Raw genomic sequence first — 16,343 nt, forward strand, 5'->3', positions numbered from 1 at the left:
TGGCTAGGAACATTTTAGAATGGGCTTAAAAATATCAAGAAAGTGCTGTTAGTAATTGTTGATTGATTATTATTATCTCATATGATTGTTATAACCAAGAGTCTGTTTTCTCTATAGAAATTTTGCTATGGCATGTAATTTTCCCACTAAATGTTTTATATTTGCTTTAAAAAATACTGAAATTTGAAAATAGCAGAAGGGCCATAAAGAAACTCTGAAAATTTACTGTTTCCCATGTACATCATTAATTTTTCAAACAGTTTCAGAAAACAGAGTTGAAAAGAACTTACGCATTTTTACTGGTAGACATTTCCTGGTGTTGTAACCATTTATGTACCAGAAAATGGGATTATAATATTAGAATTTTAAACATCACTTATTTATTGTACATGCATTAAATGATCACCATATGCCAGGCTCTACACCAGAATATAATAATTATGCAATAGATAATTTCACATTTTAGGGTTGGGTTTTTTAGTGTGAGTATTTTTTTAAAAAATTACTTTGCATGCAGATATCATTGATTTGCTTTCCCACTTGAGAGGCTTGGTGTCTTCATATATTTATTGATTAAATCTATGTGAGTGAAAAGTACCAGGAAAATCTGTATCCATTTTACCTAGATGGATCACATGTCTAGATTCATGAGTTTTCTAAGAAATCAAAGACTTCTATTGCCTTAAATAAGTGAAAAGAAAAAATTGTAATAAGCCCTTGAATAATCTTAAGAGCTATATCTATCATGAAAATAGATATGTATGCATTTAATCATGTACTGTTTATAATAATTAATACAATTAAATTTTAAATCATTTAAAATCTCTTTATTACGATATCTTTCAAGAATACAAAAAATTTGAGAAAAATATACTGTGGGTGTGTACTTCCCCATCCAAACATATTAAGTTTAAGATTTTATATGTATATGTGAGAAATATATAATATACATTAATATATGTATATATAAAGATATTTGTGCATATACAAGGATAAGAAGATATAAAATATATATAATATATGTATATATAAAAACATAAGCCATTACAAAGTTGAGGTCCCTTCTGTCCCCCTCTTTAAGGACTTTCTCTTTCTTCCCCACTTAGGAATTAACTCATCTAATAATTTTTTATTGTTTTTGTCATTACTCCTTATTCACATGTAGGCGCTGATGTACAAAAAGGCAAATATTGGGATACTCCATTACATGCTGCTGCTCAACAATCCAGTACAGAAATTGTAAATTTACTATTAGAATTTGGAGCAGATATCAATGCCAAAAATACAGAGCTTCTTCGACCTATAGATGTATCTACATCTAACAGTATGGTAGAGAGAATACTGCTTCAACATGAAGGTAAGGACAGATGTGAACATGAACATGTATAAATACAAAAGTATATTTGCTCCAAACAAATGAAATTGAAAGACTTTTTGTTGGCATGTAAAATAATAATGGCGTATAATTTGGAACATTTTTTGTGGAAGTAAAAATATTTCCAATATGTCTACAAAGAAGATAGCATGATGATTTTAATATTCTTTTTTCATCATATCTAAACCTTCATATTCCTCTAGTTAAATATATTCAGCTTGTTTTGACAATGCATAACATGTATTCTTATATATTATCTGTTAATTTATATTTGGAAACATGCCCTGTTTTATAAGGGCATGTGCCTTCTGTAACATATTGAAGAAACATAATAAGGAATGATTTTAACACTTAAGACTCTTGTTCTAAACAGAATTTGTTAAGTCTGGTTCAGAGACTATAATAAAGTTTACTTTAGCTTAAATATTAAAACTAACTTGAGGGAAAATATATAATTTTTAAATTTCACCTTTAGTATATAATGCTTCTTGTGGCTTTTGATTTATATCTCCTAAAAAAAGGCCAATTTCTTTCTTAGGCTCTTAATGCAATGATTGTTTCATAATATTGAAGATGATAATGTTTTAATGAACATGCATGGCATATATCTCAATTACAAGATCTCATAAGTAAAAGCAACATAAATGCTTACATAAAGTTTCCTAGTATGCTGGTCATACTATCTTTATTTCCTAATAAGCTTTGTAGTGTCTTATGGTTTTGTTTCATCTCTCTTGCCATATATAAAAACTCATTTGGATTTTAATTAACAGAAACGTTCATGTCTTTTTGTAGCTACCCCAAGTTCTCTCTGCCAACTCTGCCGACTCTGTATCCGAAATTGCATAGGAAGACCAAGATTACATCTTATCCCACAGCTCCAGTTGCCAACATTATTGCAGAATTTCTTGCAGTATCGATAAAGCAGTAAAATATCTCTAAATTCTTTGAAAATAAAAAATTTCTATTTAATTTGCATAATGAATATTTCATATTAAAAGTTGCTAAATCCAGGGTAAACGTTGAGTATGCAATCATCCAGGGAAGCAGTAAGATATCAATTTCCATTTTTAGTGTACTACTTAGTACTTTTGTTTTAGAAATTTTTACTGTGCTTTGAATTATAATACATTTAACATATCCATACATTTTAGCTATCCCAATATATCCATTTTTGATTTAGGGAAAAAATGAGAAATTTGCCATTTCATCCTCTATATTTCCAAAGTGGAGAAGAATAAATGTGGACTTTTACTAAAATTGTAATTATAAATTTCATATACTGTATTATATTCAAAAGATCTGTGTTCTCCAAATAATGGTTTAACTTTAATTTTGGCTATGGTAATTGGTTATCTGTGTGTTTTTGATATTGACTCAAAACATGAATATAATTTAGAAAAGAGTAAATGTGCTTTTTGAAATAAAGATGATTCTCTTTCAGGAAATCTACTATGTTGAATGTGTACATGTCATTAGAGTGATTAATTCACAAAGTAAATTGCATTCCTCCCTGCAAAGAACTCACAAGTCATTTCTCCAGAGTAAATGGACCTGAATAAAAACTAATAAGACTAAAAGTTAACACTGGCTGGGCACGCCTGTAATTCCAGTGGTTCGGGAGGCTGAGGCAGGAGGAGGGTGAGTTCAAAGCCAGCCTCAGCAAAAGCAAGGAGCTAAGCAACTCAGTGAGACCCTATCTCTAAATAAAATATAAAATAGGGCTGGGGATGTGGCTCAGTGGTTGAGTGCTCCTGAGTTCAGTACTCCCCCGCTCCAAAAAAAAGTTAACACTCCTCTCTCACGCTAAGATCTTTAGATCATACTCCTGCTAACACTATTTGAAGACCAGAGTGGCTTCTTAAGGTCTCTCTTCAATGCTTTCATATTACTTCAGTCCTCTTCCATGTCAGAAGTTGTCAATACCCATCATACCTGAACTGGAGTAAATGCACTTTATAGCCAACTGATAAAGAGAACCTGGATTATATTCTAGGGATCATCATGTCAGACCAAGGATTAAAAAAAAACCCTCAAGTTGTGGAGTTTTTAAGGAAAATTAAAATAGAGTATCACTTAGCATACTTAGAAACTGTAAAAAAGAAAATTTACCCTATATCTCATTCCTTGTACTTTTTGTAATTCTAGTTTCTAGTGTAGACCTTAATAGCAGCATCTCAGATTCATTTTACACGAAATAAGGGTTCAGTATACTGTACTTGCAAATGATAACAAAAAAAGAAGAGAGTGTTGTATAAAAGAATTTAATTACTAAGCTAGTCCTCTGCAAGGGGAATACTATTTTTATTCCCTTTTGTTTTAACTGTATTTGAGTGCAAAAGGAAACATAATAAAATGTCGTGCATCCTTTCTAAGCCACACTAGAGTTGGACTTATTATGGATTTAGAAATAAGATAATAAAAATACTTAGAACTTTGTAAAGGAAAATATTTTGATAAGTTTCATAGATTTATCAAATTTTGATTAAAGTGTTTTGTCCACTATTTTATTAACCCAGGACTTATTTTACTCTCCCCTTAGTTCCTGGCCAACTTAAAAATTATGGGGAAATAAACTCATACTGTATAATCTCAGAGTCACTAAGTTTGCATTTTGGAAAAATATCAGCTGTAAATAAAAACATTTGTTAAGCTTTTTAAAAATATAACTGCAACTTGTTTGTTGAATAATATCTCCTATGTGGCTAGGTACCTTTAAATGTCTGTTTTACAGAAATCTCAGTCTAATATATTTGTACTGTCCTCATGAATAATGTGCCTTTAATGGATTTTTATTAAAGAATAACTCCCTTAAACATAATTAGATATTAAAGCTTTTTTTATAGAAACAGGTTTTTGCTAGATTTTTCCAAAACTAGCAGTAAAGTCTTAGATTGTAAAAGTAATATTACATACCTCTCTTCATTAGTCTTGTTCAATAAGAGAAATAAATATAGGAAATTAAAATGACACTTAAATTTTTTCATTATATTTATGTCTTGTATGTTAACTTCAGTATGATTGTTTTATAAAATAAATACTCCAATTTAACTGTATCATACATTTGTTCACATCAAGTATGAGTATTAGCTCTTAGAAGAAAACACTTTTCTGTTCCAAATAGTATCTTATTTTACAATTGAAGGTAATGAAGATAGGACTCCATGGCAAAAATATTTTTCAAATCATTATATCATGGGCATTGAGGTAGAGTAGTGCAGAGAAAAAAATCAGTATCTCAGGGGTCTTCTAATCCAAACATATTTCCCTGTCTCTCTCTCTCTCTCTCTCTCTCTCTCTCTCTCTCTCTCTCTTTCTCATACACACACACACACACACACACACACACACACACACACACACAAGGGTAAAACTCCACAAAGGCAAAGAACAAAAAAAATTACTATATATAGTAACTTACTATATATAGTATGAGATTAAAGATAAAATACAGTGAGGGGCTGGGGTTGTGGCTCAGCGATAGAGTGCTGGTCCAGCACTTGCAAGGTACTGGGTTCAATCCTCAGCACCACATACAAATAAATAAAATAAAGGTCCATCACAACTAAATTTAAAAAAAAAAAAAAGAAATGAAGTTTTGGACTTATCTATTGATGTTTTAATTTTCCATAATGCCACTGTACCCAACTAACTATGGTTCTCTGTCCACAAAATAACTAAAAAATTATCCCCTTCCTCGCATATTACACTTTTTGTAACTCTATTTTTTCTTTTTTTGTCACTTATGATTAGCTTTTCTTAAGGCTTACCTTCTCACTTAAAAATACAAGTAAACATTTCAGGCTTTCAGGATTGATGGAAGAAAGTTTATTCAGAAGATTATTAGCTCCTCATCTGCTGTGTGACCTTAAAAAGTCGTATCAGTGTCTGGGTCAGTGACCGGGTCTCATTTTTTTCAGCTTTTTAAATGATGAGTTTCTTTCCATTTTAATTCACATTGAAATTCAATGAGTCTTTTTAACAAGTAACTTTTTGGGGTTCAAACATGTTTTAAAATAATAATCTATGAGAAGTGTGGAGACCAACCTTGTATGTGACTGAGTCACACTCCCCAGCTGGGTGCTGAGGCGCTCAGTCGCAGAAATGTGGCAGAACTTTCCCCATCCTTCTTGGGTTCGAGGGATGGTGTCTCCTGCATGGGTATGTCTTGCTACAGCCCCATGGGTGGAGCTATGCTCATCTGTTCCTTTGTAATATAACCCCTTGCCCTGTTTAGGATAGAATCTTCCATGGAAGTCCCTTGTGTGTGTCCCCTTCTCTTACTGTGCCCTTGGGTGTGGCCTACCCAGATGTCAGTCAACCTGCTGACAGTGGACATCATGAAGATAGATTCAGCCCCCTGAAACCTGACCCCTTGCCTCATTTGAATAGCTTCTCCTCAATAAAAGGGGCCAGCGTGTGCTCTTGCTCTCTATCTCTTCCTGTGGACTCTTAAGGTCAGAGGAGACATCACAGTGACCCCAAAGAAAAAGGTATTTGTGTCTCTTGTGTGGTTATTTTGCACAGCCCAGTTAGCCCAGTTTAACTGGAGTGACCCATGAACCTCTTAGTTGCGAGAACAGAAACCCAGCAGAGAAGCATGTATCATGAGTACAAATCAAAGGAACCACACGTTCACATTTGCAAAACTCATCTCAGAGGGAACTCAGTTTTTATCTCCAGTTTGCCTCTCACCAAGTGAAGTCTGGCCGTTTCTGGAAAAACTCCTTTCAATCCAGTGCTTCTCAGGCTCTTCAGGTAAACATTCCAGATGAACTCAGCCTTTCTCCTCCTTTATTCCTGGGATGGCGTTTACATTTCAGAAGAGTTCTGTGAAATCCATTTTCAGTGGGACTGAGTATCTGCCAGCATCTGTCCCCGCTGAGGGACTCAAGTGTGTCAGGAGATCGAGCATTTGGCAAGTGATAGGGGGGCAGGGATTTGGTCAGATCACAAAGTATCTTTACATTGATTTAAGAGAGCTCATAATATGAAAATCATAAAATAGAATCTCAGAACTCATATGCCTCCTCAGTCTTTGCAAATGTTGTTCTCTCTGTCTGGAACCCGCCCTTCTGAGACTTTATAACTACTGCATTTCCACCAGCAGTTGGCTGAAAAAAACAACTCTTTGAAGAAATAATTCAAACCCCTCAGTCTGCTAGTGTGTCCATCTGCTCTCTTTGGGACCCTGTGCAGACTTCTATTTACTCTCTCAAACAAAGTTTTGTTTGCTTGTCTGCCTTCCCCATGGACTGTGAGTTCACAGCAGGCTGTGCTGTGTCATATTCGCACCTTCCTCCTCCTCAAAGACTCCTTTCCATCTCCTTCCCCTTGGAGAGTACTGTATGCCTGCCTCTTCAGTTAGCTTGAAACGCAAAAGCTGCTTCCTCCCTGCCCACTCGAGATGGGTGGAAAGATATAGCAACCTTTCTCCTAGAGTGGGAACCAGAGAAAGGTGAGGCTGAACTAATTCTACTGCTTCTTTAATCATTTAATCATGCTCTTTACTTCAAAGATTGAAGGAAAGTACTTCATTAACCAAGACTGCAACTCCGTCATTTGGAAAGGAACATCAGAACAATTAGTGATCCCTGACACCAGAACCTTCGGAACAGTTACCTCGGCGCTCTCCCTGACTCCCTGACCACTGCATTTGATGTCAGATGGCCATCCCGTCCATACTGCATGAGCGGGTGACACATAATCAGACCAGGATGACCTTCCCAGGGATGCTCTTAAACAATAAATCCATCTCAGAGCTGTTCAGCTTCATTGAACAACATAACCTCTGTCTTGAAAATTTGTCAGTCCTATAGCCACTATCAAGTTCAGCACACACAATGTGAACCATGCGCAATCCCCTCCTACAGTTGACTGGCGTTTTTCCCAAGAGCACACAACAGGCAGCAAGGTGACTTGCAGTGCAGATTGAATGATGAGCAGAGCCAGTGAGAGTCTCGATCTAAGATGCCGAAAAAATATGCCCCAAACCAAAGCAATTGATCTGAGATATAGACCTTATGGGAATAAGATTGTAAGGAGCAGGGAAAGAGGGAGAGGGGCTAAGATTTTTGCTTCTATATGGGAAAAAAAAATTTACCTGAGAGCAGACTTTTCATGGACTTACCTTCCTGTTCCACTATTCTGAAGCAACACAACCTGAGATCAATAGCCACAGCAACAATAAAAAGAATCTCAGAACTTCCAGAGCTCACTAGATGACAGAATATCTGAGCACTAAATACAAACTCTTTAGCATTTTATATGACATCCTATTCTCTTCAATTACTAGAAGTATTGTTAGTGATTCTCTCTTGAAACAAAAATAGATAACTAAAGCATGCAATCAAAATGAGTAGATAAGATAAAATCCTCCATATCCCCTCACAAAAGAAAATCCTGAATGGATACACCTGCTTAACTAGTTTTAAGTCAGTAAAAGGTTATCAACAGAGATAACACTGAAAACCTGCTGGTCTTTATACATTGATCACTAGTTCCCTTCAGATCCTAAAAATGAATGTCAAAGAATAGAGTGGTGGTAAATGGTCAATTTTAGTATGTCCAAAATATCCATACTAAAGATAGGAGAAAGTGGGGGAGATATATGAGGCAATCCATTGTGGAAATCTTTGTATTAGGAAGGCTATTAATTTTTTTCTCCTGTGATAATTCCTTATGATCCTTCTTATGAAAACAAATCCATAAGTATCTAAAAGAACAGCCCAGAGGGAATCCATCATCCCATTGTTCCAATGCTATAGTTTGGTATTCATTAACCTGCTTAATTAGTTCTGGCATTTGAGGTCCTTGTCATGGGTTATACAGAGCAATTAACACTAAGCAATTAAAATATTTAAATCTTTAAAGCAATTTCCCAAGACTAAGTCATCAGAATGTGCCTTGTTGTGAATTTCACCCTCTTGCAAGAGAGCTAAGCAGTAATGTTTCTGTAGTTGATACTGATAATGGTGACCCAGCAAATCATACTGCCAACAGTCATTATCTTTAATAGCTCCAGAGATAAGGCAATTAAAATGTTGAATTTGTTCAGGGTACAGCTCTAAAATAGCTGTCTTTTGCAGGTCAATAATAATATTTTTTGAAGCTGACATATCAATATCTTTACCTTTGACATCCTCCCGAAATAATAACCCAAGAGAGAACTTTTCACATCAAAAGGAGCACTACAGGAATATGAAAAAAAAAAAAATATATATATATATATATATATACATGTACACACACACACATTTGCTATTCTAACTGGATTCACTCACTCTGCATCATACAAATAAATCCTCAGTTCCTAGAAATATGAAATGTTAGTGTTTTTGTTCTGGCACTGGCAACCTAACAGAGTATGCTAGCAATTCACCACACAATGATGATTCCCCAAGACTCAAGGAAGAAGAGGACTGGAATCAATGGGCATATGACTTCATATCAACCAAGAAAAGATTTAAAAAGGAATCATTCAGGGCAGAAGTCATCAGTAAGGATAGTCAATATCAGGACAGGTCCCATCATGGATGTCTAGCATGTATTCTGCAAAACATCCCATGTGAGGCATGTAGGGAGAGAAAATGTGAAATTTTTGCATTCCTCATTTATGAATGAGAAACAGCAGTTCCTCCCTGCAGGAGTATCCCAGGCTGGACTGAATGGTAGGACAGCCCTTCAAACTTCCTTTATCACGGTGTGATCATGTCTGAATTAGATCAAAGAAATAAAGAACACGGAGCACACACTGTCCCCCATCTTCCCTTACCTATATAAAAATGGAATTAACACTCTAGTTTTTTTTCTTTTTAAAGCATGTGTATGTGTGTGGTGTTCTGGGGATTGAACTCAGGGCCTCAATCATGCTAGGCAAGTGCTCTACGTCTGAACTACTTCCCTTCCCCTTATCCTTGGTTTTTAAAAAGAAAGGTTTGGGTTTTATGGAGGTGTGGGAGATAGCATGGTTGGAGAAGAAAGCAGTGTTCCATCTCTTCAAATCTTGTTCTTGTGCTCAGACAAGATACTTATAGTTCATTCCTCCTCAGAGTGAATGAAGCTAGCATTTTGGACATGACTTGCCACATTTTGGACCCCTAACTTTAGCTGCTTAATCAAGAGGGGTTTGGGAAGTGAGAGCGGAACACCTTAGCAGAACACCTTAACATCTGCGGCAAGGAGTTTACCTAATAATTATCTCTCCTTCAACCTCTTTCCCCTCCATTCTAACTAAAAGGAAAAGTTGGATGATCATCTGTCTCTTTCGCAAGAGGTAGTGAGGGAGAGATTGCACACTGATGGTGTTTGCATGGTTTCTTTCTCCCATTCCTGCTCTGCTACCTCCACAGCACTCCCAAGTGCTGTCTTCCTCACCCAGACCCCATCCTCCCAAGCTGCCACCCGAATGCCTACCTCACAAAAGAAGGAGCACCTGGTTGGGACTGGTGTGTTAGTCAGCTTTTTCTCTACCGTGACCAAAAGACCTGATGAGAACAATTTTAAGGAGGAAAAATGTATTTGGGGGCTCACAATTTCAGGTTTCAGAGGTCTCAGTCCAAAGACAGCTGGCTCCATTTCTAAAGGCTGATCATCATGGCAGAAGAGTGTGATGGAAGAAAGCAGCTCACATGTTAATCAAGAAGCAAAGAGAGATTCCACTCACCAGATACAAAATAGATACCCCAAAGCATGCCTCCAGGGACCCACCTCCTCCAGCCACATCCTACCTGCCTCCAGTTACCACAGTTAATCCCTATCAGGGAAAAAAATGTACTGATTAGGTTAAGACTCTCTCATAACCCAAACATTTCATCTCTAAACTCTCTTGCATTGTCTCACACATAAGCTTTGGGGGGACATCTCATATCTAAACCATAACATTCGGTAAAGTTGGAAGGAGACTGGGCATGCATAGCCCTTTTCTCTTCCTATCTGAATTGCACCACCCACAGGGAACAAACACAACTCTGCTTCTCTATACCACACAATGTACAGCAGTTGCTCCAATTCTTGTCCAAGTGCAGCACACTTGGGCTTTGGAGACCCTTCCTTCTAACCCCAGTACAATGTTAGAAAGACCCCTGCCCACAGATATAAGCCATATTCTCATGTGATAATTTCATCTGAGTAATCTGGAGTTATACTTTTTTTCTCAATTGTTTCAATCATTATTTTTTATTCTGTAAGAATTGTTTCAGAACTCGGGAGGAAAAAGAGGAATTTTAGTTTGTTTGTTTGTTTGTTTGTTTGTTTGATGTTGTTTATATTTCAGTAAGTAACTTACTCCTAAGGGCCATTTATCATAAGCAGGAGCTGCTTTTTTTTTTTTTTTTTTTTTTTGTACTGGAAATTGAACCCAAAGATGCTTTGCCACCGAGCTATATCCTCACTTTTTTTTTTCTTTATTTTTTATTTTATTTTAAGTTGCTTAGGACATTGCTAAGTTGCTGAGACTTGGATTTGCCATCTTCTAACTCAGTCTCCCATGTTGCTGGGATTGTAGGCGTGCACCACTATGCCCGACTAGAGCTGACTTTTCATTAACTACTTTATCTCGATACAACAGTGTTTAGTAACACTGGAAAGTTAAATATTCATGAGACCTGAAAAGACAGGTGCACAATTATAACCTTCGCTTCTTATCATGGTTCTCAGTGTGTGTGGGTGCTGGTGTGCTTACACCTATGCTCCTTTCTCCATCTCTCAAGGTAGATAAGTTTGTAGTGCATAGTTCTAACATTGTCAGCCCCAAACCCAACCTTCTGCCCTCAGGTCTGTGTGAAAGCAGCCCCTTTCATGTACTTTTTAGGAAACTCACACTCTCTACCCACTGCATTTTCCTCAGAACCTATACCTGACTCTTGCAGGATCAAGTCAACTGGGACAGAGTTTCTCGGCCTCAATATGTGGGCATTGGGACCACATAATTTTTGTTGTAAAAACCTATCTGTTTTGTGCATTATAGGACATACAGAACTATCCCTAGGCTCTACCCACTAGATACCAGAACTCTAACCCTCAACAATGTTGTGACAATAAAAAGGTCTCTAGACATTCATTACAAAATGTCCCCTGGGGAAAAAATTGTCTAAGAACCAATGCTGAAGAATAATCTCTCAGAGACGTCATTAGAATTGACACAACTCCTCTGATACATAAACATCTGAAGACATATTTGACATATAGGCACAGGTGTGAAGAAAGTTTGAATTTATAGTACCACTGAAGAATAGGAATGATTGTGTAATTGGTCCAAACATGAAGTCCCTTGAGGTACTGGAGCTTCATGACACTTCAAAATTTGCACACCTATGCAGCCTGTCCCCTGGTCTGGTTTTATGATTTTTCTGAAAGCCTTTTAAATTACCTCTATTGCCCAGAAGGTGACTGTTAAACACGCCTCCCCCATTTCTATACTATGGAAGAACAAACATTAATTCTCAGGGACAGTACAATTCAAACATATAAGGAGGAAATAAGACTTTCCTAACTACCTCATAATTTTCATGGTATCTGTCTCAAAGTGAAGTCGGCGTTTCACATTGTTATATTTCAAATTATTATGCAGAATCATACCCACTGGGTACATAATGACACATTGCCTTAGATAAGACATTCCTCCTCAAAGGAAGAACTCAATTTAATTCTCAGCCAAATAGTCTCAGTCTGAGGGAATAGAAGGCAGTAATTTTATCTTTTCATTTAGTTATAGTCTCTTTGGAAAAAAAAAATTGAAAGTCTCATAAACTACCTCATCAACTATGAACTTGAGTTTTGTATGAACATGCAGGAAAACCTACATGGTCTGCATACACACACACACACATGCATGCACACACACACACTCCTCTCTGAAAATACTGGGCTGGACTCTGCTATAATGTCCCACACTTAGAGGGACATTGCCCCCTCGGCTTGCTTTAATGATTTACTATCATCATATTGAAGTTATTAATTTTGAACAATGAGCCACAAATTATGTAACCGGTCCTATTGTGCAGCTGTTCATGCACAGCATCCATATGGAGGAACATCTTCCTCTTTGGTTAAGTCAGATGAAATTTTTGTCAGATAATTCCTTTCCCTAGGCTTGAACTTAACAAACAAGGGAGAGAAGGTGACACTCCTGAGGCAAACACAGTGTTGACTTTTCTCCTTGGCATTTTAACTTCTTCCAGTTCTCTTGAGTCCTTTGTGAGAAAGTTTTCTGTGCCGAGACAAATTGTATTTGATTATGAGTGGCAAAGGTGAACTGCAGTAGATTGCCAAATGTCCACAAGAATTCCTTCCATCCCTGTGCACACAGCTTTTCCTCTCTACCCATCAAGAGGTGGACTCCATTATCCTGCCTTGGATTTGGACTGGTCCTATTTCTTTCTGTGATTAAGAAGCATAAAAGTAAGTGACATTGGGTTAATTTTGAGCCTGGGCCTTAAGAGACCTTGCAGCTTCTGCTTTCAATGCAAGCTTGAACCTACCATGAGAAAATAGCCTGGCTTAGCCTCCTTAAAGATGAAAAAATACATGGAAAGAAGAGTCAGGCAACAGCCAGAGTCAGCTGCCAACAATGTGAGTGAGGCCATCTTGGATGAGGGAGCTTGGGTCCAGCAGTCAGAGGACTGAAGCCATATGAGTGACACTAAGCAAGACCAGCAGAAGAGCTACCTGAGCTGGACCAATGCTGTTCCATGTCATTGTGAGGAGGGAAAAAAGTATTTTTGAATAATTCAAGCCATTAAGGTTCAGATGGTTCAATTACACAACAACAGGTATCAATAAGAAATAGATATTTTATATCAGGGATTTATAAATATTTCCATCCTATTTCTTCTCAGTTCTTGCTTTTTCTTATTTTATAAGGAATTGAGAGGAACTCCTACAATTCTGTGTGGGATACATAAAGTCTGCTATTGGTAATGTTAGCTGAAAGTAGGAGTGTTGTCATCTCACTAGCAAGAAATGCTTCTAATTTAACATCTTTATTCTTCTAGTTACATAAGGTCAAAATTCTGGATTAATGAACCAGAAGACAAAAAGGGAAAGGTATCAAGAGATAGTTAATGAAAGATAAAATCTTTGAGACCATTTCCTTCCTAGAGTCCCCTAAGTTGAATCTATCACTGAATTTTCTTGGACAAACTTTAGAAAACTCTTTCTTTTCTCACCTCCTAAATTCTGCACATCAAATGTCAAATATTCCATGGGTTACTCTGTTTTCCCAGGATTTTCACACAGGTAAGAAAAGACCATGCGATGGACATGTGTGGAAGTGACAGGTGTTACTTGCACACTTAATCAGTGTGTGGCTTTCATCTCTGACTTTGCCACAGCAACTTAAAAGGTAATATATCTAGGGGTTTCATTCGCATCAGCCTAGATCACTGCGTGTAAAAACTGCCATCTATTCCACTGGCCCAAAGGATACAGAAAATGTCAGCGAAGAAGTAAATCTTTGATGTATTAAGCCACCAAGATTTTTAAGTTTGTGTGCTGTGGTTAGGATTACTTGCCTTGATTAATACATTAATTTTCCTATATTTTAACTTTCAGTGATCAGAGTGCAAGGTCTAATGGCCCTTACTTTTTTTTCCTGTCACTTTGTAGCTCTTGACCCATTCCTGTATAGTTTAGGCAGCTTTTTCACTGCTGTGACTAAAGTACCTGACCAGAATAACTGTAGAGGAAGAAAAGTTTATTTGAAGGTTCACAGTTTCAGAGGTCTCCATCCACAGACAGCAGACTCCATTCCTTAGGGCACAAGGTGAGGCTGAAACATCATGGTGGAAGAGTGTGGCAGAGGAAAGCAGCTTGCATGGTGAGCCGGAAGCAGAGAAACAGGTCTCTACTTGCCAGATACAAATATATTCTATAAAGTCACACCCCCAATTCCTACCTCTTCCAGCCACACCCTACCACTTCAGTGACCACTCAGTTAATCCCTATCAGGGGACTATTCCCTGATTGGGTTAAAACTCTCACAACCCAATGATTTCTCCTCTTGCATTGTCTCACACGTGAACTTTTTAGGGACACATCCAAATTTGCACACTGTACAAATTTGTACAGTGTACAAATTTACAGTGTAATCTGAAAGATTTAATTTTCTCTTTGTATATGTGGAGTAGAAAAAGTATCTGTTCCTATTGGAGTCTTCCTTTGTAAAGTACTAGTTATAGCTCATCAGAGTTATTATCAATTGTAACTGACTTGCCATTAGCTGTAATTACAATTACATTAGTGAACATTATCCACAGTTTCATTTGTACATGAAATTGCCAAATATATTTTTAATATGCTTCTGAGGAAAATGACTCTAATATGCATCTAGACTAAATATGATAGAGTAACTCATGCTAGAAGGAGATGAATAATGAAGATTCACTACTATTTGGCTTTAAAATTAATCACAGCTAAGTTTAACATCTGAGATATCAAAATTCTTAAGTAAATAATTAAACCTTTCATCACTTTTAAGAAGTTGATTGCAGTATTGTAATATAGAACATAAAAATAGTAGTGCATGCATTCCTACTTAATTTTTATTTCCGTTTGTTTAAATATTTCTAATTAGTGCATTCTCATGGCTATGACTTTCAATCTTAAAAAGGCTATTAGGAGGTAGTAGAAGTGTTAAAATTAATGTATGTTGCTTTCTTTATCCAGTGAAGTTCTTCCATCCCACTCAATAAAATCAGTGTGACCCTTATGACAATGACACATACTCCTTTGTATTTTGAGACAGAAAAAATGGGTTAAAGGCAAATTCCACCAACTAACCATTACTTTCTCCAACTGTCTTTGGGTACCCGTGGTTCTACACAACTAGGTTACAATACTTCCAAAGTCCTCAACTTGTGTGTAATAGTCGATTAGCAAATAAACTCCGTGTACATTCAAAATAATATTGTACCATATATTTTCCATGATTAGTCATCAAAACTAGCTTTTTCATGAGTGAAAGTCTATATATTCAGTAAGCTGATGAAACTAGCAGATCTTAATTAATTTTACATTGTGATTATGATGTTGTGTAAAATATTTATTTTATACACAATGATATAGAAGTCTCAAAATTTTAAGACTCAAATTTTTCAAATGCCAATTCATACACTATTGATATAGCACAAATAGAGATAAAATATTTATGTTGAAATTCAATGAGTGAATATTTACAATTTATAAAATAAAGGCTATATGCTGGTATTTAGAATATATAAAATTGAAAGAAGTCATCAATATTCATCACTGCTGTCAGACTTACATATTAAAAAATATGCATGGTTTATTGTGCATTTTCTTTTTAATATTCTGTCTTTAAAAACACTGGGATCTTGGAGGAATCCAGGAACTGTATCTTCTTCCTGACCAAATTCTAACTACGTTGAAAAATAAAATAAAGATTTATAGGTCAAAACCAGAATATCACTTCAATATGGATACAGACTAATTAGAGGATATAGCTCAGTATGAGGGCTTGTAGGTAAAATGAGGCTGGGCAAATTTCTCTGAGAGGTACAGATGCCTCTGGTGGAGGTGAGTAGAGTGAAAGCCTGCTCTCCACATCCAGCCAACTCCAAAGCAGAATAAAGGTCATCATCTCTAGCAACTGTCATGATGCTATTAATCTGGACACTGCTTCACCTCTATAACAATCTGCAAGGACCACTAAAGACAGTTTTATTTTATTTTATTTTTTGGGATTAGTAGTTACACATTCATGATTTTGTCTCAGATCAAACCAGGTTTTTGCTCTCTGCCCCAAGATCAACTGAGATTTTTGAGCATCTTAACATCTCATAGAACATCACACTCATCTCTGTACTGATAATTTTATATTGACTTGACCGCAAGAGGAAGAAACTATTTCCTTATACCCCTTAGTAAGATGTAGGTGCACCAGTGGTGGAGGACCTTATAGCAGGTATTATTCAGCATCCTGTCAGGGAAAGAGAAATCACTCCTTACA

The 16,343-nt window shown here is 36.5% G+C and overlaps 1 protein-coding gene across 2 annotated transcripts in view; it reads left to right on the top strand.

Moving 5' to 3' along the window:
* The window catches only part of ASB5 (ankyrin repeat and SOCS box containing 5), a 44,084-nt gene extending 41,257 nt beyond the window's left edge, over positions 1-2,827 (top strand). For both annotated transcript variants that reach the window (XM_081268967.1, XM_081268968.1), the window contains exons 6-7: positions 1,166-1,357; positions 2,171-2,827. In XM_081268967.1, the coding sequence (XP_081125093.1) occupies positions 1,166-1,357; positions 2,171-2,298 (320 nt within the window). In that variant the 3' untranslated portion in view covers positions 2,299-2,827. The remainder of the gene's footprint in view (positions 1-1,165; positions 1,358-2,170) is intronic.
* The last annotated feature ends 13,516 nt before the right edge of the window (positions 2,828-16,343 follow it).

The sequence above is a fragment of the Spermophilus citellus genome (genome assembly GCF_964194105.1).
Source record: "Spermophilus citellus genome assembly, chromosome: 16".
In the NCBI taxonomy this organism is placed as follows: domain Eukaryota; kingdom Metazoa; phylum Chordata; class Mammalia; order Rodentia; family Sciuridae; genus Spermophilus; species Spermophilus citellus.